At 42.6% G+C, this 27,640-nt stretch overlaps 3 protein-coding genes across 3 annotated transcripts in view; 2 read left to right on the plus strand and 1 right to left on the minus strand.

The window, feature by feature from the left end:
- Positions 1-6,845, plus strand: part of LOC137334746 (uncharacterized) — a 27,229-nt gene extending 20,384 nt beyond the window's left edge. The window contains exons 6-8 of the mRNA XM_067999670.1: positions 2,275-2,503; positions 5,345-6,100; positions 6,552-6,845. Coding sequence (XP_067855771.1) covers positions 2,275-2,503; positions 5,345-6,100; positions 6,552-6,631 — 1,065 coding nt within the window. The 3' untranslated portion in view covers positions 6,632-6,845. The remainder of the gene's footprint in view (positions 1-2,274; positions 2,504-5,344; positions 6,101-6,551) is intronic.
- adck2 (aarF domain containing kinase 2) overlaps positions 4,956-27,640 on the minus strand; it is a 25,489-nt gene continuing 2,804 nt past the window's right edge. Inside the window, exons 2-9 of the mRNA XM_067999671.1 lie at positions 26,205-26,351; positions 24,982-25,110; positions 18,435-18,530; positions 16,648-16,899; positions 15,107-15,235; positions 14,645-14,698; positions 14,413-14,542; positions 4,956-6,097 (exon numbers count right to left, since the gene is read on the minus strand). Of these exons, the coding sequence (XP_067855772.1) occupies positions 6,087-6,097; positions 14,413-14,542; positions 14,645-14,698; positions 15,107-15,235; positions 16,648-16,899; positions 18,435-18,530; positions 24,982-25,110; positions 26,205-26,351 (948 nt within the window). The 3' untranslated portion in view covers positions 4,956-6,086. The remainder of the gene's footprint in view (positions 6,098-14,412; positions 14,543-14,644; positions 14,699-15,106; positions 15,236-16,647; positions 16,900-18,434; positions 18,531-24,981; positions 25,111-26,204; positions 26,352-27,640) is intronic.
- si:dkey-82f1.1 (DENN domain-containing protein 2A) overlaps positions 6,570-27,640 on the plus strand; it is a 118,463-nt gene continuing 97,392 nt past the window's right edge. Inside the window, exon 1 of the mRNA XM_067999666.1 lies at positions 6,570-6,637. The gene's annotated coding sequence lies outside the window, so the exon portion shown is untranslated. The remainder of the gene's footprint in view (positions 6,638-27,640) is intronic.

The raw sequence follows: 27,640 nt of genomic DNA on the forward strand, positions 1-27,640 counted from the left end.
TGAGTGCTTTAGTGCAAAATGAAAAAATAGCTTTTCCTTATTTCAGTTCTCTTTTTTTCTTTGAATCTAATGTCAGCATTGAGCACCCCTGGGTTAGATACATGGTAAAGCTCTCTCTACAATGTCCCAACAATAGGCCACATTGCTATCCTTTTAAAAGAAAAATCCATGCCCCCTGCAGGGCGCCTCTCCCGTACCTTTAGAAGTGCATATTGGAAATTTGGGCGCACACTGCCCACAATTTGTGGACCATTCATTTTAATGGTCAGAAAATTGTGCACAACTCGAGATCGAATTTGCAATACACACTCCCAGTGGGGTTGACTCCCCCTGGAATGTGGACTCATAAAATTACCCCAAATACTGTTGCAACACTGGTAGAAATAACTAATGGATTATTTGTCTGTTTTTAGTGCTGTTCTGAAGATTGCACCTGTTCAAAAATCTGTTCAAGAAAATGAATAGAAAATAAAACAAAACGGCTTTTGTTTGTTAAGGCCTTGTTAAAGGGCAATCATGAGGAAGATTATGCAGGTGGGGGCAAACATAATTGGAAAGTAGCAATAGTCACCTTAATGAACATGAAGGTTTTGAAGTAACAGCTAAGCAGTGATGGAATGAATAGTGTGGAAGGAAAAACAATCTGTTTTCCCCAATCTCATCTATTCACCCGATTTAGGCCCCTCATCCCAATGTAGTCTGTTACTCTATTTCACAGCAGTGATGCAGCTACCATCAAAATGACATCTTGGGCACAGACAGATCTGTTTGGTTTATTAAATTGTATTGTAATAATACTTTTCCTCCTTATTAAGCTTGTGCAGTTGTTTCCACACTTCAATACAATTTACTGGCAAAATAACAGCTAGTTTAATGCTCACGCTGTTATTAGTGTGTAAATCATCCAACAACTTGTGGCGAGGAAGAGGAAGAGTTAGAGCGTTAGTTGCGAATCGCCACAAATTGCTGGATGATTTGTGCCGCTCCACCTTGCAAAAACGGCAGCTCGCTGTCAACCTCCCCGCGAGTTTCAAGACACTGCTGTATTTATGCATTAATTACCAATTACACTTGCTGCAGAAAATTAGGGCTGGTACTTAAAAGCGTAAGGACCCTTTAAATGGCGAGATTTATGTTCCTGTAATTCCACTCAACCACTCCGGCCCAGAAAGGGAACAATTGAAACTGTGGAGTATCATTCCTGCAGGTAGTAAATTGTTCTTACAGATTTTTAAAATTTAAAGAAATTATTTCTTAATTTTTCTTTTTCTTTCTTTTTTTCACTCTCATAATGATCTGGAATGCACTGCCTGAAAGGGTGGTGGAAGCAGATTCAGTGGTAACTTTCAAAAAGGAATTGGATAAATACTTGAAGGGAAAAAATTTACAGGGCTATGGGGAAAGAGATGGGGAATGGGACTAATTGGATAGCTCTTTCAAACAGCCGGCACAAGCACGATGGGCCGAATGGCCTCCTCCACTGCTGTACCTACCATGATACTATGATAATCCAAACTTTCTTTCCCTCTCTTTATTTCTCTTTGTGTTCCTGGTCTGAATGTAATTCACCCTATTTCCTTCTCCGTCGTTCTTCTGTTTCTTTCTCAATCCTTAAATCTCATTGGTTAGGGAGATAGACTGTTGGTCCTGTTGTTCACCAAGGTCCCAGATGCCCCGTTGACCACACCACACTGTTATCAGCTCGCACTTCCAGCAATTTGTGGCGCAAAAATTTGTCGAGCTGAAGGGTGAGGGAAAAAGTCTAACAGGACAGGCCCCCTCCAGCAAATTCTAGGCCAATGTCATTTTAGAATTAAGAATTCCAGTTGAAAATAATAGAGCCTTAACAAGTAAAGAGCTACGTTTTGTACTGTTTGTTACTCATGAACCTACTGTTGATGGGATCAATCTTCAGAGCAGTGCTACACATACAATTAGCCTGTTAGAACAATCTAGCCATTTTGCACTGCTGTTTATGTACATCTATCTTTTCGCTAAAACTAGTGACTAGAGGAAAATATGTCCCATAAAGACCAAAATAATGGAAGCACATTATTAAGAACATGAGAAAGCAAAGAACCTAAAAATGGCTAATCAGCCCATCAACAGACAGTGCACAACCTCCTCTACCATCAATTTTTTTCTAACCTCTTTCTAATCTCCTGAGAAAAGGAAGTGGAAAAGTACTGGCGAGCCTACCACTTCTAATCCAGAGTGAGGCACATTAAATAACATCTTTATGTTCACTGATGTCTGATAAGTTGTTATATTTAGGGATACCCAGGTCGATTTTTGGTGGAATTCGACAAAAGTAAGAAGACAAAACGAAAGGCCCAATGTCGCATGCAGGAAACGGCACTTTATGATATCACACACTATGAAGATGCAAGAAGGCTTGCCATTGGACCTGGATGCAAAGTCTTGGCTCCATGGGAGGCTGACATAGAGCGCTATGGCCCAGGGACAGTTTTACAGGGCAGAGAGCAACGAGGATTAATTTCAGGTACTGAACTTCAACAAAACTGAGCAATATATATGAGAGGAATTTTTCTGATAGGTGATCCTTTGATGTCAGCATTATTTTAAGGCAAGCATTAAACCACTTAAAATAAAGATCTCACACATTAAGATATTGCCCATTGGGAAATTTTCCCTGACCAGGTAATGAAACTGCTACTAGAATGAATGAGAGAAAGACAGGTTTTACTGGACAGGTGGACATTCCACTTGCCCCCCCGCCCCCTCCCCGAAGATACCTGGTGCAGCTGGTATGGAAGAAAATAAAAGGTCAATGTTTTGTTCAGAATCCGGAGGGACCCAGAAAGATCTATGAAACATAATGTTAGTCCTGAAGAAATCGGCTAAGTTGAGCCACAACACGCACCAAATAGACATGCAAGGGAGTCAACCCTGACAAACTTTTTAAATCCTTGTCCCACTGAACCATGTTAACAAGTAAAAGCAGGGTTACAGAATGCAGTACTTCTTTGAGAGAACCAGGGAAAATAGTGGTTAGCATGCATGGGATACTTCTGTATGGAAAAGATACAATGAGCAAGCACACATGCTTGTGTGTGTAGTAATGATGCTTAAAAAGAGTTCCCATAAGAAATGTTTGTAAGATACCCTAATACTTGTTCAGTTTTTATCAGGCAGTATCACCTCGGAGCTGTCTAGCTGCGTGACATTGTTTGTGCTTTATGTATTTGCAATTTCTTAATATCATTTTTTGGCTTGCAGAACAATATTTTGACTTTTTAGCTATAGTATAAAACGGGTAATAGCGATTTTGGCAGCACGTCTTACATCTCTCCTGATTTTTATCTCCATTGACTTCTCTCTCTCTGGGGGTGAAACTGGTCTTCAGCAGTTGCGCGAAAAATGCTGATAATGAATTGCCAGCCCATATTACACCACGCCCGATTTTCTTTTCCATTGAAGTCAAATCAGTAGCCAAAGGAGAGCTATGTCTGGTTCTCTGGCCAGTGGTTTGCTGCTCCTTCAAATCCATGTGCACTTGCTCCTTTTTACTTGTGCTCAGTGAATCACCCTCCTGTAACTCACTAACCTCCCTGGACTGGTACTTGCCACTGTAGGACTGTGTGATGCAGAGTGCTATGAGGTGCTGGGGTTAAGTTGCACATTGCCCTTTGGGGTCTCCTTGAACAAGAACATAGTTTACAATGCTGCCAGTAAGACACCACTTCAAATATGGCAAGATTTTGTATGTTATGCTGTTGTGGTGCACAGCATATCTTTGTTTCAATGAATGAATTAGTGAGTAACCAGACAGTGGGAGAAAGGATAATGAACAAGGTATGGTACTAGCCCTGAGCTTGGGGCGGGACGGTCCCCCAATGTCCTCTGCCCCACTTTCTTTATTGCCTCCCAGCTCACAATCTGCAGGGCTATCTCCTAGTAGGGGTTCAAAGATATTTTGCTTGCTGTGCCTCTTCCTGTTACAGTTCTTGGTGCCTGTTACATGTGGGATTTTCTTCCACGTAGATAGAAGAGACATGTGTTGAAACTGTGAAGATAGGAGATGTGTGTCATCCAAATATATAGCCCAACTCTACTTTGTGTGTTTCTATGCATGCAGATAGCTTGCATTAACAGTGTGTTTGTTGTTTGCACACTGCTACATTTGATGGGCCACAGGGCAAATTCACTGGCATAGCAGCAGTACAGAATAGGCAGCAGAAACATGGGTATATCTGTGCCTCTGGGAAGTCAGTGAGCAATTCCCAGAGTGCTGTTCATTCTTATATGATGCTATACCAAACTTACAGTGAAAGGCTGTGATGATGAGTTGTAAGACAACATTGTAAAATTTGGTAAAATGTGATGGCACTCACCTTGCCTGACATCCGGAGGTCTTTATGAAGAAGATGGCACTCCCCTGTTACAATTTCCCTGCTTAGCCATAGTCTCCTAAGGCACTGCACTGTAGTTATTTCCAGACAGCTGCGTCTGGGACGGTAGACCTGATGTATGGCATATCAGTGATACCTCACAGTATGTTTTGTCACCTGTCATCACAGTCAGTCTTTTGCTACTCTTACTGGTCCTCCTCAGGCAATTGCAGTACGTTTGAAGCACTGAATCCAGACCACATTTTAGACAAAAGAGTGTAGGTTCCAGCTCAAGCATGTAGCAGCTCAAATGCTCTGTTGTCTCTGCAGAGACGACAAGTTCACGTAAAGTTAGCAACGCACTGCATGTGCAAAGCTTCAGCCTTGGAAATTGGTGGACTTTCCATTTAATTATCTGTTATGCATAAAACTGCACACAGTATTCTAAGTGTGGCCTAAACAATGCCTAGTACAGAAATATCATCACCTCCTTGCATTTGTATTTCTACTTCTGTTTTCTGTCCTTCAGTCATCTCCCTATTCATTAACTTTACCTTTAATGTTGTAAGAAAATCAGGGGGCAGGGGAGAGACCAATTGGTTTGTGGACAAGTACAGTTTATTGAATACACGGAATACAAAGTATAATCTATTTAAGATTTAAGCAATAGTTAAGAGAAAGCGAAATTACCCGATCCTCTGGGAAGCGTGCAGACCTTGGCTCTTGTCCTTTCTCCTAACGCCACACCGCTTGGCCCTTTGTCCCTACTTTTATGCTCATTTTTCCCCACTGTCTCCCACATAAGGAGTGGTTTTCCTCACTTTCTTTCCCATCCCATGCACCTTTTTCTAAGTTACCATGATTATATTAATTCTAATAAGATTACCTATATTTGTAATGTTGTTTACCTTTAATGCTCAGTTTGGTAAGTTTGTACAAGATTCAAAGGAAAGTTTTGCTGAAGAAAAAAAACTTCTTAATTTTGTTTTTAGATCATGATGGCAGTGAAGGTTTGATTGTAAATTTCTGGAATGGCAAAACAGAGAAAATTCCTCCTGGAATAGCAGTATGGATTCCTCTGCTCCTGTGTGAGCGAATCATTTTGGAACTCCAGATGACCATCACAGCTAAACAGAAGCTTCTAGAAACTTACCCTAATTATCCACAGATTGTGCCACCTGGGTACAGGGGGTCACGGAGTCATGTGGATGGGTTTGAGCCTGTGTACCACTTCAGGGTCCCTTGTATATGCCAAGGCCATCATTCCAATTACAACCAAGGGTTGTGCTGGATCCCTGATAACCCACTAAGCCACTTAGGCCCAGAGATGATGTTTCCTGGCAGCTCTGTTGCCTCTAGAAGTAGGCTTGAAGATGAAAAGATCCCTGGGACAACTCTGACTAAAGAAGAACTGAGTCAGAAAGTAAAGGAACAACTCTCTCAACATGATCTGCCATTTGGGTCAAATTCACCAATGAAGAAAAAGAGACTTAAGTCTGTTGAGTTTGTCATGGGAAGCAAGCGGTCCTCTGAGAGGGATATTGAGAAGATAGATAAATTGAAGACCCTAAGGTGTAAATCTTCTAGTCTGGTTAATTTGAACAGGAATAAGTCTGCATCTGTAGACAGTGCTGTCAACACGGGCTGTGGTCTGTTTAAAGGGATTCAGACCACACAAGAGGTGAAAGAAAAGGATACATGGAAATACTGGAAACAGATCCCCTCAGCTCCTCTTCACAAGAAACCTGGTGAGAAATTATTTCTGTTGTGAGACCAGTGCATTTCATTCGTAGCTACTGCTTCTTCCATCTAGCAAGAATCCCAGATATTGACTATGTTTAATGATAGCTGTTTGGTGGCTCCTTCGAAATAAGTTTCTCTCTCACGGTTAGATCTGGAGTTGTGTCCATAGTACTCAGCTTCCAATATTATGCCACTAATTAGCATTAACTGAGCAATCTTCTCCAAGAGAAATGAGCGATTTTTGTCTGCCTACTGCCCTGTTTTCATGTATGAAAGGGGCAGTAGTTGGACAAAAGTTTTTTTAAAAAAACTCCATTCTGCTGCCAAGAGTAGTGCCCCTACTGATCAGCTAACTCAGCACAGGCCAGTTGTCTAACCTGCAATCTTCCTGAGCATTTACCTGTTGAGCTATCAGAAGAGCTGTAGGTGAATCTTTATTTTTATTCTGTTCATTAGATGGCAACTCAGACCTTGAGGGAAGTCCCTTTTATTTCCGAAACCGAAAAACATGGACACATAATTTTAAAGGGCACTGATTAAAGGTAATCTTCGCACATTTTTTCAATCTTAGTCTTCCTTTATAATAGTTCACAAATTCAAATTATATCATTGTTTTATACAGAATCGCAAAATTGTGTGCAGCATTCTGAGTTGCTGATCAGATGTTTCCTGTATCCTTAGATTTATTTCTGTATTTCCTTCATGGCTTGTGTATTTTTTATAATTCCTTTAAATAAATAGTACAACTGACTTTTTGTCTAGGTGAAACGGTAAAAGGAGCAACAAGGGCAAAAGAAATGCTGGCAAAGTGGAAATTAGTGACAGCAAGGTGAGAGGGAGCATGGCAAGAGAGGATGGAGTGACGGCAAGGCGGGAGGGAGCGACGGCAAGGCGGGAGGGAGCGACGGCAAGGCGGGAGGGAGCGACGGCAAGGCGGGAGGGAGCGATAGCTAGTTGAGAGGGGGTGAAAACAAGGTGAGAGGCAGTGACGGGCAAGTGAGAGGGAGTTCAGCAAGGCGGAAGGTATGACTTACACTGACAATTATTTGTGCCTTGGGACATTTTTTATGTTAAAGGTGTTATTGTATAGTGGAAGACAACATTAAGAAAGTTGCAGGATGGGGGAGATTGGTTTGGTATGATAGAATATTTATGCAGCCAAGAGTTAAAGAATAGGGAGTTGATTTGCATTATTGGTGTGGTGCATAGTAGTTAGGAACATTGCTGATATTCATTAATTACAAGATTCCCTGTCAAGAGTGTTTCATTGGTGAGGTTCTAGGGACTTGTCTGCGTTAGTGAGGTAATTCCTCTCGCTTGAGATGGCAGGTGGACACATGTATAAGATTCCTGTGCTGCCTGGCTTTACATAAATGATGATCTATGATGACAATGTAACATTGTCACAAATTAAAAGACTGCTGCTGTTCAGTTTAAACTGGTCATGACTTTTAGAATTCAGTGTTTTTACATTACAAAAGAAACAGGCTTGGAGGAAAGATCACAGAATTTTTCTTTCCCAATGAAATATTTATTACAGATATATATCAACGAATGTTGTATTTTCTATGAACAGATCTACTTTGTTATTAGACCAATTTATTGAGAAGAAAAGCAGCCAAACACAAACAATTATTTTCTTATTGCGTGGACTGCAGTATATTTTACACCAGGGGTGGCCAAGCATTTTGTCTTCGTGTGCTGTAAGGAGCTCCAGGGGCCACATATAGGGCCCGAAATAACCTGGACACCCAATCCTGGCAGTTAAGTGGGATCACACTCACCAGTTACCGCCAGACTATGTGGGGTCAATGGGAGGTCACCGAATTTAAATATTGCCAGTGGCACATCTTGGGTGCCCGCCACCTACACAGATAATTTTGTGGCTTTGTAAGGAGGTCAATAATGTCATTAATTTTTAAAAAATTTATCTTGTGTTTGGAGGTCCAGGCTGTTTCCTTAGGCTTGTCCGTCCCCAGTGGGACTCACTTCATAACACTGGGCATATTTACCTCCAAACTTACGCCAGATCCCTTTGAGGCTGAAAAAACAGGAACACCTAACAAAGTGAGTTCCCACCTCCTTCCTATGAGTCGGTGGCCGCGTTTGGGGCGGAGTCGGTGGCCGCGTTTGGGGCGGAGTCGGTGGCCGCGTTTGGGGCGGAGTCGGTGGCCGCGTTTGGGGCTGGTGGAGGCTCCACCCCAAACAAGACCAATGGAAATTCCAACACTGGTCTGGACCCGGCATTTTCGGGTCCCAGTGGAGTTTGTGGTTATTCTGCTAAACTCCAGTAAGAGTTACAGTGAAGTATGTTGAAATGACCGAACAATTTCGAGCTCAAAGTTTAAATTCACGTTCCCATTAATTTGGATTTAGGATTTATCCACCAAAGAGGCAACAGTGCTAAGAACTCCCAGGTCTACAAAATTCAAACAGGTCAAACTAATGAATAAGTATTATAAGCACAATAAGTCTGAGTTGCCTGGACCTTCAGGGCTATATTGCCATTGCTTGGGGACTGCTCGTGGTCCATGGACAGTAGCTTGGACATTCCTATTTTAAACTCATTCAGCACATCATATAGCAACTGTCTAATATAAAACACACATTAGCATTACAAGACAAGTACAGTACAGTGGAAGCCATTTGGCTGTGGTCTTCCTGATGTGTGTCAACTACGACATGGTCACTGGAATGGATACGATGTATGTTCTGCATTGTAGCTGGGGTTATTTCCAGAGGCTGGGGCCTAAATGGCTGAAGGCACGGTTGCTAATGGTAGGGTGGAAGGAGGGGGATGGATGCACAGGAGGCCAGAGTAATAGGAACAGAGAGTTCTGGGGCGGTTGCAGATAGGGAGTGGTGAGGCCATGGAGGGATATCAATACCAAAATGAGCATTTTAAATTTGAGATGTTGGGAGACCAGAAGCCAATCAATGTAGGTCAGCGAGGACAGGGGTGATGGTGAGCAGGACAGGATATGAGCAGCAGAGCTTTGGATGAGCTTGCAGAGCATAGAGGGTGGGAAGCTGGCCAGGACAGAGCATAGAGGGTGGGAGGCTGGCCAGGACAGAGCATAGAGGGTGGGAGGCTGGCCAGGACAGGGCATAGAGGGTGGGAGGCTAGCCAGGACAGCATTAGAAAAATCGAGTCTGAGGTGACAAAGGAATGGATGAGAGTTTCAGCAGCAATGGGCTGAAGCGGGGCAGAGCTGGGTGATATTACAGAGGTAGAAGTAAGTGGTTTTTGTGACGGAGGAGATTATGGGGTTGGAAGCTCAGCTCAGGATTGAATAGGATGCTGAGGTTGCAAACAATGACAGGAAGGGGAATGGCAAGGGTACGGTGTTTGTGCCAGGGCTGAAGACAATGGCTTCGGACTTCCCAATGTTTAACTGGAGGAAATTGCGGGTCATCCAAAACTGGATGTCAGACAAGCGGTCTGATGGCCCCACCACAGGCTTTGTGCTGAGTGAGGTTGCATCAAGCCTACAGCACAGAAACAGGCCATTCAGCCCAACTGGTCTACACAGGCGTTTATGCTCCACACAAGCCTTCTCCCTCCCTGCTTCATCCAACCCTATCACCATACTCTTCTAATCCTTTCTCCCTCGTATGCTTATCTAGCTTCCCCTTAAATGCATCTATGCTATTTGCCTCAACCATTCCATGTGATAGCACATTCAAACCACTCTTTGGGTAAAGATTTTCTCCTGAATTCCCTATTGGATTTATTAATGGCTATCTTATATTGAGGACCTCTAGTATTGGACTCCCCCACAAGTAAAAACATTTTCTCTGCATCTACCCTATCAAACCCTTTCATTATTTTAAAGACCTCGATCAGGTTACCCCTCAGTCTTCTCTTTCTAGAGAAAAGAACCCCGGACCGTATAGTCTTCCCTGATGAGTATATCCATCCTCTCAGTTCTGGCATCATCCTTGTGAATCTTTTCTGCACCTTCTCCATTGCCTCTATTTTTTTTATAATATGAAGACCAGAACTGTTCAAAGTACTCCAAGTGTGGTCCAACCAAGGTTCTATACAAGTTTAACATAACTTCTCTGCTTTTCAATTCTATCCCTCCAGAAATGAACCGCAGTGCTTGGTTTGCCTTTTTTATGGCCTTATTAATCTGCGCCACTACTTTTAGTGATCTGTACTCTGTGATCCCTTTGTTCCTCTATCCAGTTTAGACTGTTATTATCCAATCAGTATGTGGCCTCCTTATTCTTCCTTCTAAAATGCATCACCTCACACTTATCTACATTGAAATTCATTTGCCAATTACATGCCCATTCTGCAAATTTATTAATGTCTTCTTGCATTTTGACGCGTTCTTCCTTTGTATTAACTACTCCCCCCAATTTGGTATCGTCTGCAAATTTTGAAATTGTACAACCGATTCCTGAGTCCAAATCATTAATATAAATTGTGAACAACAATGGTCCCAGCACCGATCCCTGTGGAACACCACTTCTCACCTTTTGCCAGTCTGAGTAGCTACCCTTAACCTCTACTCTCTGTTTTCTGTTTTGTAGCCAACTTGCTATCTATTCCGCTACTTGTCCCCTGACTCCTCATGCTCTGACCTTAGTTATGATTCTACTAAGCAGTACCTTATCGAAGGCCTTTTGTAAATCCCAATACATTACATCTACTGCATTACCCTTGTCTACTCTTTCTGTTACTTCTTCAAAGAATTCAATAAGGTTGGTCAAGCATGACTTTCCCTTCTGAAAGCCGTGCTGACTACTCTTATATTTTTGTTTTCTAGATGTTTTTCTGTTACATCTTTGAGTAAGGATTCCATTATCTTTCTTACCACTGACTTTACGCTAACTGGTCTATAGTTCCCTGGACTCGTTATATCTCCTTTTTCAAATATAGGAATCACATTAGCTCTCCGCCAGTCCTCTGGCACTATTCCCTTTTCTAAAGAATTTTTATATATATGTAATATTGCCTCTGCTATCTCTTCTCTAACTTATTCTAACATGCATGGATGCAATCTATCCAGACTAGGGGGTTTTATCCTCTCTAAGTTTGGTTAGTTTATTATCTCCCCTCTTTCTATCTTAAATGTTTTTATATCTTTTTTTGATCTCTTCTTCTAATGTCATGCCCACCTTGTTAGTCTCCCTGGTAAATATTGAGGCAAAGTATCTATTCAATATTTCTGCCATTTTGCTGTCATTACGTGTGAGTTTATCGCGTGTATCCCTTAGTGGCCCTATCCCTATCCTGATTTTTATTTTGTTATTTATGTGTCTGTAGAATACTTTACTATTTCTTTTTATATTCCTTCATAATTTAATTCTGGAGAGGTGGAGCTGTCAGAGAGGTCACTGTACATGTGAAAGCTGACCCTATGTCTTTGAATGATGTCACCGAAGGGCAGAAAGTAGATGAGGAAGAGGAGGGGGCTAAGGATAGACCTTTGGGGAACACCAGAGGTAATGGGGTGGGTGCAAGAAGAGAAGCCACTGTTGGAGATGCTCTGGTTACGATTGGATAGATAATAGTGGAACCAAGCGAGGGTAGTCCCACTGAGCTTGATAACAGAGGAGAGGCGTTCGAGGAGGATGGTGTGGTCAACCATATCAATGGCTGCAGAAAGGTCAAGGCGGACAAGGAGGGATAGCGCACCATGGTCACAACCACAGACAATATAATACGACTTTGGTTAGAGCCGTTTCAGTACTATGGCAGGGGTGGAAACCTGATTGGAGAAATTCAAACAAGGAGTGGCGGGAAAGATGGGCATGGATTTGGGGGGTGACAACATGTTCAAAGAGTGGAAAGAGAGGTTGGAGATGGGGCAGTAGTTTGCAAGGACAAAGGGGTCAAGGTGGGTTTTTTGAGGGGGTGGTTATGGCTGTTTCTGAAAGAGGGGGACAGTACCTGAGTACAATGTCAGCTAGCCTGGGAATCAGGAAGGGAAGATAGGTAGTCAGCAGTTTAATGGGAATGGGGTCAAGGGAGCAGGAGGTGGGTCTCAATGGCAAGATAAGCTTGGAGAGAGCCTGAGGGGAGGTAAGAGTGAAACTTGAGAAAGTCACAAGTTCAGGGCTATGGGAAGGGGGAGCCCGGAGGGAGGTTTGTATTGGTGGGAAAAAGGGGGAAACAGCAGAGGCAGCTGAACAGATGGGCTCAATCTTAGTGACAAAGGAGTCCATGAGCTCCTCACACTTGTTGCAGGTGAGGATGGATGGGGAGGAGAGAGGGTTTTAAGAAGATGATTGGCAGCGGAGAAAAGAAGCCGGGGTTATTTTTGCTGTTAGGGATGATCCTGGAGTTGTGGGCAGTTTTGGCAAAGGAGAATAAGGCTCAATAGTTCTTCATGTGGTTCAGCCAGATCTGGTGATGGATGGCTAAATCAGTTGTGTGCCAGATATGCTCAAGTTGGCGCTCTTGGACTTGAAGTTGTGGATCGACAGCTGCAGGAGAATCGTGACAAATGGAAGGCCAAAGTCTAGGCAGTTGGAATTTTGAAAGTGTAGTTATAATTGGGAGAATACAGAAGGAAGTATTCGGAAGTGGCTTTGTCTGTGATCAAGACCATGGGATAGGCCATGACAAGATGGCAAGGTTGAGGGGATGGCCGAGAGAGGAGTTTATACGGAGGGAGAGGTTTTGGGAGGACAGGAAGGCAGTGAAATCAAAGGAGTGCGAGATGAACTGAGATGGAGATTGAAATCACTGAGGATGAGAGTCACTCAATGCAGAGGCTGAGGGAGGAAAGTAGGGAGGATATCTCAGAGAAAAACTCGGAGTAGGGAACGAGGATTTTAAAGGAGGCGAGAGGGTTGGAATGGTGTGAGGTGCTTGAAGGCAAAGAAAGTGCCAGAGGAGCAGGGGAGAGACCAAAGTGTGATTTGATGATGAGCCCACCACCACCATGGCAGTTTGGGCAGGATAAGCGGTGGAAAGTATAGCCAGGTGGGGAATCTTCAGTAAGGGGTAAGATGTTGTCCTTGAGCCAAGTTTCAATCAAATCCAAGATGTCAATACAACTGTCTACAATAATTGCCGTGGATGGCAAGGGCCTTGTTTGTGAAAAAAATGGACATTCTGGAAGGAAACGCAGAGGGGGCAGTGATTGTTCATCAGCTAACACCATCCAAGGAGGCAATAATGGGCAAATTGAGATAACGGAAAGATGAGCACCCAGCAGGCACAGTAAGTGGGAAGGTCGGAAAGAGAAGAGGATGGGGCACTTGGTGTTGCTGCACGTAAGGAGGCAGCGATGAATGCCTTGATATGTCCATCGTAGAATGATGAGAGAGGCACACAAGGTAGTTGTGGCCTTATCCAAGGGGGATTCAAGCCTGGAATGACGGAAAGAGAGTAGGAAGGCAGAGAACCAATGATTGGTTGGGTAGCAGTTGGGAGGGGGATACGGGGGAGCAGGCTACTGGAGAGAGGAGAAATGAAAGGTGAAATGACGGTGACAAGAAGGGGAAGAGAAAGGAGACTGTAGTAGATTTTGTGGTAAACTGTAAATGTTCTGTGGAAGCAGGACCACAGCCTACTCCCGTTCAGTACCTTTTTATGCTGTATACAGAGGTAGACACACAGAAATATACAGAGATGAGTAAATCTTGAACCAAGCAATAAAACAGTACAATTGCATCTCTCCAACAAAATTAGAGCTAAAAACAGAGACCTTTGTCACAGTTGTGTGACTCCACTGAGTTGGTGATACTCAAACTACTGTGAACTCCTTTTCAAAAAGTGACTTCCCCCCACCCCTCTCCTAAAATGTGATCAAGCTTCCCCATGCAAGGAGTGTTCCTCAGACAAGTTCTCCATACCTCCCTCTAATGAAACACAGGGTACAACACGGGTGAAATCAGGAACTTAATGCATAGGGAAACTGTTGGGAAGTTATGCTTTTAGTTTATGGTATAGCGCCAATGTAATGTGCTAACTTATTAACCCTCCCACTTTGTGCCTACAGACAATCATAGACTCACATCACCATCATTGAAAATCACAGTTGTTCAGTTTGTCAGTGCAGAGGGACAGAATCAATAGATCCAGTAGAGCTCTCTGCACAGACATTTAAATTCTTTGCTCAGAGTTTCACAAGGGCTCAAAACACTGGGATACATCATGAATTATTCTGCAAATGGACTTTTACTGGCCTTGGCATCAGCCTGTAGTTAAAGAAATCATTAAATCCCCAGTGTGATAATGATCTAACATTGAATGGATGTGTATCTCTGGCAGATATGTTCTCTCCTCCCCTTCCCTGAGGAAGGGTGGTCAAAAATGCAATGCTACAGACAGTGTGTGACTCTCATTACAAACCCGCGACGTTCTTTAGCAGCAAAGGTCTGGCCACTTCCAGCAAGTCCAGTTCGGGATCCAGAGAACGACCGAGACCCTCCAAGACCATGATGGCAAAGATGATGGAAGCCAAGTTACTTTCCACCTTGACCTAGTGTTGGGAGAAGGAAAGCAAACATAGAGCTGCAGTCGGATTTCATTCAATCAAAAACAAAGAGGTACACATGCAACCAAGCCCAGAATTCCACTCTACCTTGTGTGTGAGGAGTGTTTCCAAAACTTTACCCAGTAAACCTGCCACCTGGAGCTGAGCAGATAAGAGGAAAAAGGTTTAAAATGAGATCAGCCAACACAGACATGTCTCTAGGCATTAAACAATTCTTTCCTCCTCCCTCACCAAACTGGTAGTATCAGCCCACCTACCCTTCTCTCATCTGGTAGCCCAAATCAAATATTGCAATCTCAGCTAGCTAAAAGGAACTACACAACTACAGTATTCCATGCAGCCACTTCACTCTGGGACAATTAAGTAGAAATCAGCATTATTACTACAAACACAGTGGACTTAGAAAACTCCTATTAAGCCTCTGAATATGGAATATGCTTTGCAAGTTGGTAGTGCTTGTTCCACAATGCTGCATTATATCAGTGTTATAATGCAGCCTCACTTCCCTTAACTGGGGAATGTTGCTATCTGCTCTTAATATGACAATACCTTTCCCAGCGAACCTGTGTTCTTCCCAGCTTCGCTCACAAGTTTTTCTATTTCAGATTTAAACAGTTGTATGTCCCGGCACTCACTGGTTCTGGCTTGGGTCAGTAGTAACTCTGCTACCTGCTCACCCTGAAAATAAAAAAAAAACAAGTGTTACACAATATGAAACAGAAATCCAGGTGAGTTTGGTAAACCTGCTGTGTACCTCATTGGGATGGGCAGGTGCAGCACACACAACGGCTGCTATGTATTGTAAGTCCTCGTCTACTTTGTCCGACAATACTTATCAGACATCCAGTATTGGATGAGCAGAAATTTCCTCCAATTAAGTATTGGGAAGACTGAAGCCATTGTCTTTGGTTCCCGCCACAAACTCCATTCCCTAGCCACCGATTCCATCCCTCTCCCTGGCCACTGTCTGAGGCTGAACTAGACCGTCTACTTCCACCTCCATAACATCGCCTGTCTCCACCCCTGCCTCAGCTCATCTGCTGCTGAAACCCTTATCCATGCCTTTGTTACCTCTAGACTCAACTATTCCAATATTCTCCAGGCCAGCCTCCCACCTTGCACCCTCCGTAAACTTGAGCCCGTCCAAAACTCTGCTATCTGTATCCTAACTTGCAACAAGTCTCATTCACCCATCACCCGTGTTCGCTGACTTACACTGGCTTCCGGTCCGGCAACGCCTCAATTTTAAAATTCTCATCCTTGTTTTCAAATCCCTCCATGGCCTCGCCCCTCCCTATCTCTATAACCTCTTCCAGCCTTACAACTCTCTGAAATCTCTGCGCTCCTCCAATTCTGGCCTCTTCCAGATCCCCGATTTTCATCGCTCCACCATTGGTGGCTGTGCCTTCTGCTACCTAGGCCCTGAACTCTGGAACTCCCTCCCCAAACCTCTCCGTCTCTCTACCTCTCTCTCCTCCTTTAAGACGCTCCTTAATACCTGCCTCTTTGATCAACTTTTGGTCACCTGTCCTAATGTCTCCTTATGTCGCTCAGTGTCAAATTTTGTTTCATAACGCCTTGGGACGTTTTCCTACTTTAAAGGTGCTATATAAAAGCAAGCTGTTGTTACTACTACTTTTCTTTAGCTTGCATCCTGCTTTAACCCCACCCCCAACTCATCTCTCCAATCAGAAGCCCCAGGTTTGAGGATGAAGAAAACTGAAACATGACTAAGAATTAAAGGAACAGGAAACTAAATTGGATTGAATGACTTGGAGAGGAAAGAATAAAGGAATACATGGTACTGAGTAACAGTCACCATGACTACAAAGCATGAACTCAATAGTACAATCCAACTGTTAAATATTTAGTGCTGCAATTAATTAAATGATTTCCATATTCAAATTGTTGATGCTAAACCCACACTCGCAAGTGGGGAAATAGCACTAACTTTGGAATTCTCAGCTAGATTAAAGAGTGGGATCAAAAAACTAGCACACAACTTCCATGGGTATGGACCAGGTCCCTTGCATGGCCTTTTGGACATGATTGGTGCTCATAGAGTGGGGAGGGGAATCACAGGCTCATACCTGTCCTTCAATCACAGCGGTGAAGACAGCCTTGAAATTGTGTAAGTCAGATGGCTGGAGTTCAGTAACAATGCCAGTATCCAGAAGAACAAGCTTTAGTGGACACTGCGATGGACGCACATTAACAATCAGTGTATCGCATAAGTCTACAATGGTGGTCTTGTCATCATGTTGAAGGTTGAACTGATCAGCCCCCTGGATGAGGATATTTCTCAGGTGAAGGTCTCCATGAACAAAGTTATCCACAAACACCTACAGAAAAAAACAGGTCAACAGTTAGCGATGTCACAATGCCAAGGAAAAATAAAATAAGGGGATTCTTTTTGTAAATCATGAATTCGGCATATTTCGGAAAAAAATTCTATTGCAATTTGAGCTTAGTAAACATTATGTATAATGTCCCCTCTCTCTGTGGGCTCTCCCTGCTGTGCACTATCACCTGCTGACTGAAGCCAACCTTTTTACAGTTATTGCACTATAAACCCCCTCAAGTCCCTGTATCATGACCTTCCCCTAGTCCCTGGTCAACTTGCCTCTCACTAATCCTATCTGCCAATTTGCATTCCATTATGTTTAATCCCTATGATTGCCATATCGCCTCTCCTCCCTGTTCCCTTCCCCATCCTCTCTTTGCCCACTCCCTCTCCACTTATTCCCCATTCCAATTATTCATCCACTCACTAACCCTACTTGACCAGAATAATGCACTTGGCCTAGAATCCCCATGTCCAACACCACAGGAGATTGACCAGTTTTAATAAAAATGGAATTTGACATAATAAGTTGCTGTAAGTGAGTGGCCCAGATGTTACCCCCTACTTGACATAAGCATCCCTCGTAGCAAATCCTCTGACTCACCATGAGCAACACCACAAGAGGTCTACTAGTAATATATTAAAACATTTGAGCTTTTTTTTTGAGTTTGTCATATTTGGTACATTGGTATATTGAAACCAATGGATAACATTTAATGCCATGGTCCATCGCTGACAATGAGTAATGTGGTGGCAGCAACACCTGGTATTCTTACTTCCTCCAGCTGATGGTGCTGTTACCTCTGAATAACATGATTATAAGACGACCTGTTATTCTTGCTTGCTCCAGAGGTTACAACAAGCACAGTTAAAGAAACATACCATTTCCCCTGACTAACCATGAGCAACACTACGAGAGATTAACAAATATTACACACATGCATACTGATGGATAAACAGATTTTTGAACTCTTCCGCATGTTTTGTACAGAGCCAAACAGACCAAAAAGATCCCAGCTGAACTCCAGTCTATACCAGGGTTCTGGTGGAAATGCTTGCATTTGCCTTTTGGCCCCTGGGCTAGGGAAAGAAAGGAAAATCAATTACAGTGCTCCTTGCTGGAAAGTGCTTGCATGTTGTGACGCCACAGTAAAATAGCCTGCCAGAACTCACTGTCAAGCCTCATACACAACAAATAGACACTTGTACTTCAGCATAAGTCAGCACCTTTAGGCAAGGGTAAAATATTGTTGGGAAAATATTTAATTGTTACTACCAATCTAGTCATGGATCCAGCTCCCTCTACAACTTTGTTTTCTAGTATGGAAAACAAAGTGAGTGTATTGTAATCATCACCTGGCTCATGAACCAGCATTTCCCATACTCTCCCATGCACAGGGACTTTTACATAATGTGGACCCTTATATTGAATATTTTATGGACCCTCCCTTTCTCGCTTCTTTTTCAGGATCCACAGCCATTTGCCCCCAGGATTCCAGCATCTTTTGGTTTGTTACAGCTATACACGGTTACCATCTTCAGCAGCATCTCCACCCCCATTCTTGCCAACCTCTGTTTCAACATGTTAGGTACATCCTTTGCCAAATACATCGAGACGGGTTCACTCTCCTAAACACAAAGAACACAGAAGAATTAGTGTCTCACTATCTTTCATGATAGCGCCCAGTGGTATTTACTTCAATGCTGAGTGCTTTGATGAGACTCCTGCCCAGACTCTAGAATATTAGTTTATCAGCCAACCAATTTTTCCTTGTAAGAGAGTATTTAGCCAAAGCTATATACTACATAAAGCTTACATATCCCCAGTGTAAATACAGAATGATGCGGAATTTAAGATGAAGTGCTATAGAAAACGTGCTCTCTGGTTGAGAACATATACTCCAAATACCCTTCGACTTTACATCTTTGGAGGTAGAGAAGAGGTACTCCCGCTGACTCAAACACCACAATTACTAATACAACTGACAATGCATACGATCAAAAGATAGCAAGAACTAGAAAAAGGCCTTCACCCCATTTAGCTTGTCCTGTCATTTAGATCAGGAACTTCCAAGCTTTAGTCTTTCTGGGTTCACACAATGGAGCCATGTGGGCCACATATAAAGTTTAAATCTGTGTTCTCATTAATTTGTATACATTTCAGGTTGCTGATACTAACTGATTTATCTACCAGTGAGGCAACAGTACTAAGAACAACCATAGGAACATAGGAACAGGAGTAGGCCATTCAGCCCCTCGTGCCTGCTCCGCCATTTGATAAGATCATGGCTGATCTGTGATCTAACTCCATATACCTGCCTTTGGCCCATATCCCTTAATACCTTTGGTTGCCAAAAAGCGATCTATCTCAGATTTAAATTTAGCAATTGAGCTAGTATCAATTGCCGTTTGCGGAAGAGAGTTCCAAACTTCTACAACCCTTTGTGTGTAGAAATGTTTTCTAATCTCGCTCCTGAAAGGTCTGGCTCTAATTTTTAGACTGTGCCACCTACTCCTAAAATCCCCAACCAGCGGAAATAGTTTCTCTCTATCCACCCTATCTGTTCCCCTTAATATCTTATAAACTTCGATCAGATCACCCCATAACCTTCGAAACTCCAGAGAATACAACCCCAATTTGTGTAATCTCTCCTCGTAACTTAACCCTTGAAGTCCGGGTATCATTCTAGTAAACCTACGCTGCACTCCCTCCAAGGCCAATATGTCCTTCCGAAGGTGCGGTGCCCAGAACTGCTCACAGTACTCCAGGTGCAGTCTAACCAGGGTTTTGTATAGCTGCAGCATAACTTCTGCCCCCTTGTACTCTAGTCCTCTAGATATAAAGGCCAACATTCCATTTGCCTTCTTGATTATTTTCTGCACCTGTTCATGATACTTCAATGATCTATGTACCTGAACCCCTAAGTCCCTTTGGACATCCACTGTTTTTAACTTTTTACCATTTAGAAAGTACCCTGTTCTATCCTTTTTTGATCCAAAGTGGATGACCTCACATTTGTCTGCATTGAATTCCATTTGCCACAGTTTTGCCCATTCACCTAATCTATCAATATCGCTTTGTAATTTTATGTTTTCATCTACACTGCTTACAATGCCACCAATCTTTGTGTCATCGGCAAACTTAGATATGAGACTTTCTATGCCTTCATCTAAGTCGTTAATAAATATTGTAAATAATTGAGGCCCCAAGACAGATCCCTGCGGGACTCCACTAGTCACATCCTGCCAATGTGAGTACCTTCCCATTATCCCTACTCTCTGTCACCTTTCACTCAGCCAACTTCCTAACCAAATCCGTAGTTTTCCCTCGATTCCATGGGCTTCTATCTTAGCTAACAGTCTCTTACGTGGGACCTTATCAAATGCCTTCTGGAAGTCCATATAAATAACATCCATTGACATTCCCCTATCCACTACTTTAGTCACCTCTTCAAAAAATTCAATCAGGTTTGTCAGGCACGACCTACCTTTCACAAATCCATGCTGGCTCTCTCTGATTAACTGAAAATTCTCGAGGTGTTCAGTCACCCTATCCTTAATTATAGACTCCAGCATTTTCCCCACAACAGATGTTAGGCTAACTGGTCTATAATTCCCTGGTTTCCCTCTCTCTCCTTTCTTAAAAAGCGGAGTGACATGTGCAATTTTCCAATCTAGAGGGACAGTTCCTGAATCTCGAGAACTTTGAAAGATTATAGTTAGGGCATCCGCAATGTGCTCACCTACTTCCTTTAAATCCCTGGGATGGAAACCATCTGGTCCTGGGGATTTGTCACTCTTTAGTGCTATTATTTTCTTCATTACTGTTGCTTTACTTATGTTAATTTTATCGAGTCCCTGTCCCCGATTCAATATAAGTTTTCTTGGGATTTCCGGCATGCTATCCTCTTTTTCGACTGTAAATACTGACGCAAAGTAATTCTTCAACATGTCCGCCATTTCCCCATTGTAAATTACAATATCCCCACTTTCAGTTTTTAAGGGGCCAACACTGCTCCTGACCACCCTCTTTTTCCTAATATAACTATAAAAGTTCTTTGTATTGGTTTTGATATCCCTTGCGAGTTTCTTTTCATACTCTCTTTTGGTAGCCCTTACTATCTGTTTTGTGACCCTTTCTTGATCTTTGTATCTTTCCCATTCGCCAGGATCTGTGCCATTTTTTGCCTTTTTGTATGCCCTTTCCTTGTCTTATACAGTCCCTTTACCTCTTTAGTTGTCCATGGCTGTTTTTTTTGGCAAGTAGAGTTCTTGCCCCTCAGGGGTATAAACCGATTCTGTATCACATTAAATGTTTCTTTAAACATTTCCCACTGATCATCAGTCGTTTTACCCATTAACAGATTTGCCCAGTTTACTGTGGACAGTCTCTGTCTCATCCCATTGAAGTCGGCCTTGCCCAAGTCTAGAATCTTAGCAGCTGATTCACTTTTTTCCCTTTCAAACACTACATTGAACTCGATCATGTTATGATCACTATTGGATAGATGTTCACGCACAGTTAAGCCGTTAACTAAATCTGGTTCATTACTCATTACTAAATCTAGTATGGCTTGCCCCCTTGTTGCCTCTAGGACATATTGCTGCAGAAAACTATCCCAGACACACTCAAGAAATTCACTACCTTTTTGACAGTTGCTAGTCTGCTTTTCCCAATCTATGTGAAGGTTAAAGTCCCCCATTAAGACCACTCTGCCTTTCTTACACGCTTGTCTAATCTCTGCATTTATACAATCTAGCACTTCAGAGCTGCTGCCAGGGCTCCTATATACAACTCCCACTATAGTCTTAGATCCTTTCCTATTTCTCAATTCAACCCATAAGGTCTCTGTTGGCTGTTTACCTCTCGTTATATCCCCCTTTATCATAGAAGCGATTTAATTTCTAATCATTAAGGCTACTCCTCCCCCTCTTCCATTTTCCCTATCTCTCCTGTAGACCTTATAACCCGGTATAATTAGTTCCCAATCCTGACCATCCTGCAGCCAAGTCTCAGTAATAGCTATCATGTCATACCCTCCAATTTGAATTTGAACCTGTAGTTCATTTAATGTATTCCTTATACTCCGTGCATTTGTATATAGAACTCTTAGTTGGGCCACACACCCTAGCCTGACCTTCAGCTTTGATGCTGGGTTAATCGCCTTACGCCTTCTAGTTTTTATTTTATCTGTCGTGCCTAAAGTACACTTTCTTTCCGCTGCTCTACGCTTTTCCCTTTCACTTGTTCTTGAACAACTGTTTGTACTATTTGTATTGTAGATTTCCCCTGGGTCTTCCCCTCTCTTGCTGCTCTCAACTTTATTCCCTTCTGACTCCCCGCTCAGGTTCCCATCCCCCTGCCACTCTAGTTTAAACCTTCCCCAACAGCACTAGCAAACACCCCCACGAGGACATTGGTCCCGGTCCTGCTCGGGTGTAACCCGTCCCGCTTGTACAGGTCCCACCTTCCCCAGAACCGGTCCCAATGTCCTAGGAATCTAAATCCCTCCCTCCTAAACCATCCCTGCAGCCATGTATTCATCCTGTCTATTCTCCTGTTCCTATTACTCACTAGCACGTGGCACCGGTAGTAATCCTGAGATCACTACCTTTGAAGTCCTGCTTTTTAATTTATCTCCTAACTCCTTAAATTCACCTTGCAGGACCTCATCCCTTTTTTTACCTATGTCGTTGGTACCAATATGGACTACGACGACTGGCTGTTCACCCTCCCCCTCCAGAATGCCCTGCAGCCGCTCAGTGACATCCTTGATCCTAGCACCAGGGAGGCAACATACCATCCTGGAGTCACGTTTGCGGCCGCAGAAACGCCTATCTGTTCCCCTTACAATTGAATCCCCTATCACTATAGCCCTGCCACTCTTCTTCCTCCCCTCCTGTGCAGCAGAGCCACCCGTGGTGCCCTGAAATTGGCTCTTGCTGCTTTCCCCTGATAAGCCATCTCCCCCAACAGCATCCAAAGCAGAATATCTGTTTGAGAAGGAGATGGCCCCAGGGGACTCCTGCTCTATCTGCCGAGTCCTTTTACTCTGCCTGGCGGTCACCCATTTCCTTTCTCCCTGCGTAATCTTTACCTGATCACAAATGCATCTGCCTCCACATCACTTAACTGGCTGGAAACCCTTTGAGAACCTCCAATTTCCAACAGGACAAATCAGCAAATAATAATACAAAAGCTGCAAATAGGCCCAATTTACCTGACCTTTGAGGAGCAGATTGCTAGTGCTTGGAGGCTGCAGGTTGAATACCACTGATTTAGGTCCATATATAGAACTCTATCAGACCATTTTCATCTCCATGCTGTCTGGTCCAGACTCCATACATATACTCCTTTTTTGAATGCTCCAGCTGAGTCCATATTCTGTTTGTTTCATAAGTGAACTGATGTAAAGTAGTTACTCCCCATGTTCTGTTTAGCTTGAGGTTTCCTCGGTTTACAATCATAACCTTGCGTCTCTTCTAGTTCAACACAAAAATCTTCGCCATCCATCCCACCTGTTCCTGGAATTTTAACAACCGTGATCATGTTTCTCCCCCTTTTTCCCCATTGAGAAATTGTTGCCCCTGGATCCATTTCCTACCATGCATGAAAAGCCAACAGACCTGTAATACCCAGAATAATATTTTGAGGTTTGAAAAAAAAATGGAAACACATTGGGGTAAATTTTCACCTTCACTGTGCAGGTGGCAATCTGTGTGATCGCCCTCCCATTACAAACTCGGCCAATTTTGAATCCATAGAAACCAATGGAGTTAAAATCGTGGCGGGGGGGATTTCTATGACAGATGGGCGATTTGTTCCGCCAGATTACCACCCATGCAGTGAGGATGAAAACTTACCACATTCATTACCTTCCAGAACAACCCTCTGTATTCAGTGAGTTTTGCAACATTTCCCTCAACCCATCCCTGGCCCTACCTCCACTCTCGCTTCTCTTACTACCTCAGGTGCATTCCATCTATACATTAGACAATATTCATCTTCATTGCTCCAGTTTCTTGCTGATCATTTCATTGCTGCATGTATTGTCCATGATCGCAAATGCATCCGCCTCCACATCACTTAGCTGGCTGGGAATATTACGGACATGGTCCGCTCTAAAGACTGTTGAGAGATCATTATTTAGAAGCTCTGTTGTGTCATTAAACTCACCTATCTTATCTCAGAGCCACAGAATCTACATTTTCCTTGTTATGAAGACAGGCAACAAAATTGGACTTCTTTCCAATGGAACAAAGATTACTAAGACAGCATTTCAACATTCTCAGTCCTGTACTTTTCTATGTCCCTATACAAAATGAGAGCTGAACAGATTATTTAACTTAAGCTGTGAAGACCTATTTGACAAGCATTGGGTAAGACTGGATTAGAAGATTTTATTTGACTACATGTACCTATGTGACCTTTAATCATGTTCCTCACCAGATATTTATCAAACTTTATTAATATACTTGTGTTTATTTAACACTTTATCATTTCAAAACATCCCAAAGCACATTTGCACAATGAACCTCTTTTGGAGTGCAGTGACTATGCTATGTTGGGACTTATTTGACACAAGATCAGCTGTTACTGGGAGTCTATTCTATATAACTACTACTCTCTGGGAGAGGGTAAATTCTTCCAATCTCTAGCTTCCTTCGAGGGCTTTGTTAGTTTTGTACTTGTGCCGTAGTCCTGCAATTGCAATTTAATAGCCTTTCATTATTTTGAGAGGTAGGTAAACAGATCACACAGCATATTCCCACACCATATATACCAGTGAACAGCAAGTAATGTAAATGTTATATTTTCCCTTATCCAGTTACCCTACATAGTACCTGACTAAATGACTGAGCAGGTTGTCTGCTCCCAATTCCCTAGCTCTGCAGAATAAGAGCAGCCTAGATTGACTCAAGCTTTCCCCCTTTTCCTGTAGTGAAATGGTCATCTCCACCTCTTGACAGCCTGTCAGAGATTAAGAACTCACTGACTGAGGTAACAAGCAAATTGAAACCATGTCCTAACTCTTTCCAGCACTGCACATTTTAGTAAGAAATTATATTGAAAAAATACCTCATAGGTTTCGACCAGAATCGTTCTTGTGACAAATGGCCTGAGAGGTATTGGAAACTTGACAGATTCCATATCCTGAAAATTCTCTCGGAACCGCTCCATATTCTTTGCCTCGTATCGCAGGTCAATCTGTGGGGTAATGCCAGGAGGCAGTTTTTAAGTGTAGACAAATACTCTTTGAGGTGAGATACTAGAAAGAAACACTTTTCACTAACCCTGTTTCTGAGTAGATCCCTATTCAGTCCAGCCATTTCAAAAAAAGACAAGGCACGTATTAATGGAGTATGTAAAAATAACCTGAGATAAATCATAAGGATCAGAGAGAGAAAGATTTAAAACTCACTAAAGGGCAATTACATGGAGATATATATTATAAACAAGAACTAATCCAGCCATTGATATTTGGAGATTTTGTTTTGCACTAGTAGATGTCCCATGACATTGCTCAAATTAAGGGGAGGAGCTTACCATGACTATCATCGACTGCAGTCAATCGGAAAGAACCAAGACATTTGGAAAAGGAACAGGTAACAAAATCTAACCCAACAATTGGAGCTCCAGCCAAGTACTTGAAGTGCTTCAAATTAAGGGTTTAGTTCCCAGCCCCTGAGTAGGTCTCTCTGAGGAAACATTTTCCATGGATTTAAAAGACTGTACAGTCAACTGTATGAGTAAAATAAACATTTTATTCTTAATTATTTCTGATTTTGTTAATAGGTTTCTAAGGTTATGCATGTTACTTTTTCAGTTGGGAAAAAAATTCAAGATGGCAGCTCAAACCAAGTTCACAAGATTTTTGGAGTGATCTGATTGGTCACTTCCAGTTACTTGCCACTTTGGGATTGGTATTTATTGTTATTTGTCAATTTGAGATTGTTAACCTGTCAAAAAAATTTTTGATCGCTCAGTTTTGACGATTTGACGCATTCGCGTTTGTCAATCATATATACGTTATGATTTAACTTTCATTCCAGCAACCACTAATTTTCACTGACAGATGTACATTGACATGAAACACTTTTAGGCATATGGTGTTTAAAAAGTGTGAAGTGACATATGCATGCATGTCCGTTCCCAAAAGATCTCTGATGAGCACTTGAGATGCAAAGGGGGAAGGGAAAGAACACCCCCATTCACCCGCTCTCCTTCCTGACAGATCTTTTAAAAAATCATGGTTGTAACCAGACTGAGTTAACTTGAATCCAGAAAACTTATGTCCTCACCTGTCGTGTCATGAGCTTCTCAAACTCTTGCACCACTTCAGTCAAGCTCAGCCACTTCAGGCCTGGCAGGAAATTGAGGACCCTGATTGCTGCTTTGATGAGCATCAGGTCCATATTGACTCGATGTGCTATCCCAGGATGCATTACCTACAAATAGAAACAGTTAATGGTGAAACTCTGGGTTATACAGTGGGTTAGCAAACTGCCTCTCACTCTGTAGCCAGATGTTATAAACAACCCAGACTGATGGGATAAAAGTAATCTCTTTCTGATAACTATAAGCAACCCTAAGTAAAACCAGTTTGGAGGACTCAGCCAAATTCCAATAGATGCAAACCTGTATTACAGAAATGCCCATAATTCAGCACTAATTGACACTGAAATTCAGTCCAACACAAACAAAGATGGCTATTGTGAGAAATGGAAAGGTCATACTGGTTGCTCTACTGAGATTGGGGTTAAGACACATTGATCCAATTCAGTAGCACATAAGAACATAAGAAATAGCAGCAGGAGTAGGCCAAACCGCCCCTTGAGCCTGCTTCGCTATTCAATAAGATCATGGCTGATCTTCTACCTCAACTCCATTTTCCTGACCTACCTCCATATCCTTTGATTCCCTTAGTGTCCAAAAATCTGTTGATCTCAATCTTGAATATACTCAACGACTGAGTATCCACATCCCTCTGGGGTAGAGAATTCCAAAGATTCATAACCCTCTGAGTGAAGAAATTTTTCCTCATCTTGGTCCTAAATGGCCGACCTCTTATCTTGAGACTATGACCCCTAGTTCTAGACTCTCCAGCCAGGGGATCATAGGAACACAAGAACAGGAGTAAGCCATTTAGCCCTCGAGGCTGTTCCGCCATTCAATGAGATCGTGGCTGATCTGTGACCTAACTCCATATACCCGCCTTAACCAAAGGTATCAAGGGATATGGGGCTAACAAAAATCCATCGATCTCCGAATTAAAATTAACAATTGAGCTAGCACCACCTGCCGTTTGCGGAAGAGAGTTCCAAACTTCTATCACCCTTTGCATGTAGAAGTGTTTCTTAACTTCACTTCTGAAAGTCCTGGCTCTAATTTTTAGGCTATGTCCCCCAGTCCTAGATTCCACAACCAGCGAAAATAGTTTCTCCCTATCTACCCTATCAGTTCCCCTTAATATCTTGAAAACTTCGATCAAATCACTTCTAAATCTTCTAAATTCCAGGGAATACAACCCTAGTTTGTGTAATCTCGCCTCGTAATTTAGCCCTTGGAGTCCAGGTATCATTCTAATAAATCTATGCTGCACTCCCTCCATATGTAAGGAATCTTACCACACCAGGTTATAGTCCAACAGTTTTATTTGAAAATCACAAGCTTTCGGAGGCTTTCTCCTTCGTCAGGTGAGTGTGACTCCGAAAGCTTGTGGATTTTAAAATAAAAT

Source organism: Heptranchias perlo, chromosome 18 (genome assembly GCF_035084215.1).
Source record: "Heptranchias perlo isolate sHepPer1 chromosome 18, sHepPer1.hap1, whole genome shotgun sequence".
Lineage (NCBI taxonomy): Eukaryota > Metazoa > Chordata > Chondrichthyes > Hexanchiformes > Hexanchidae > Heptranchias > Heptranchias perlo.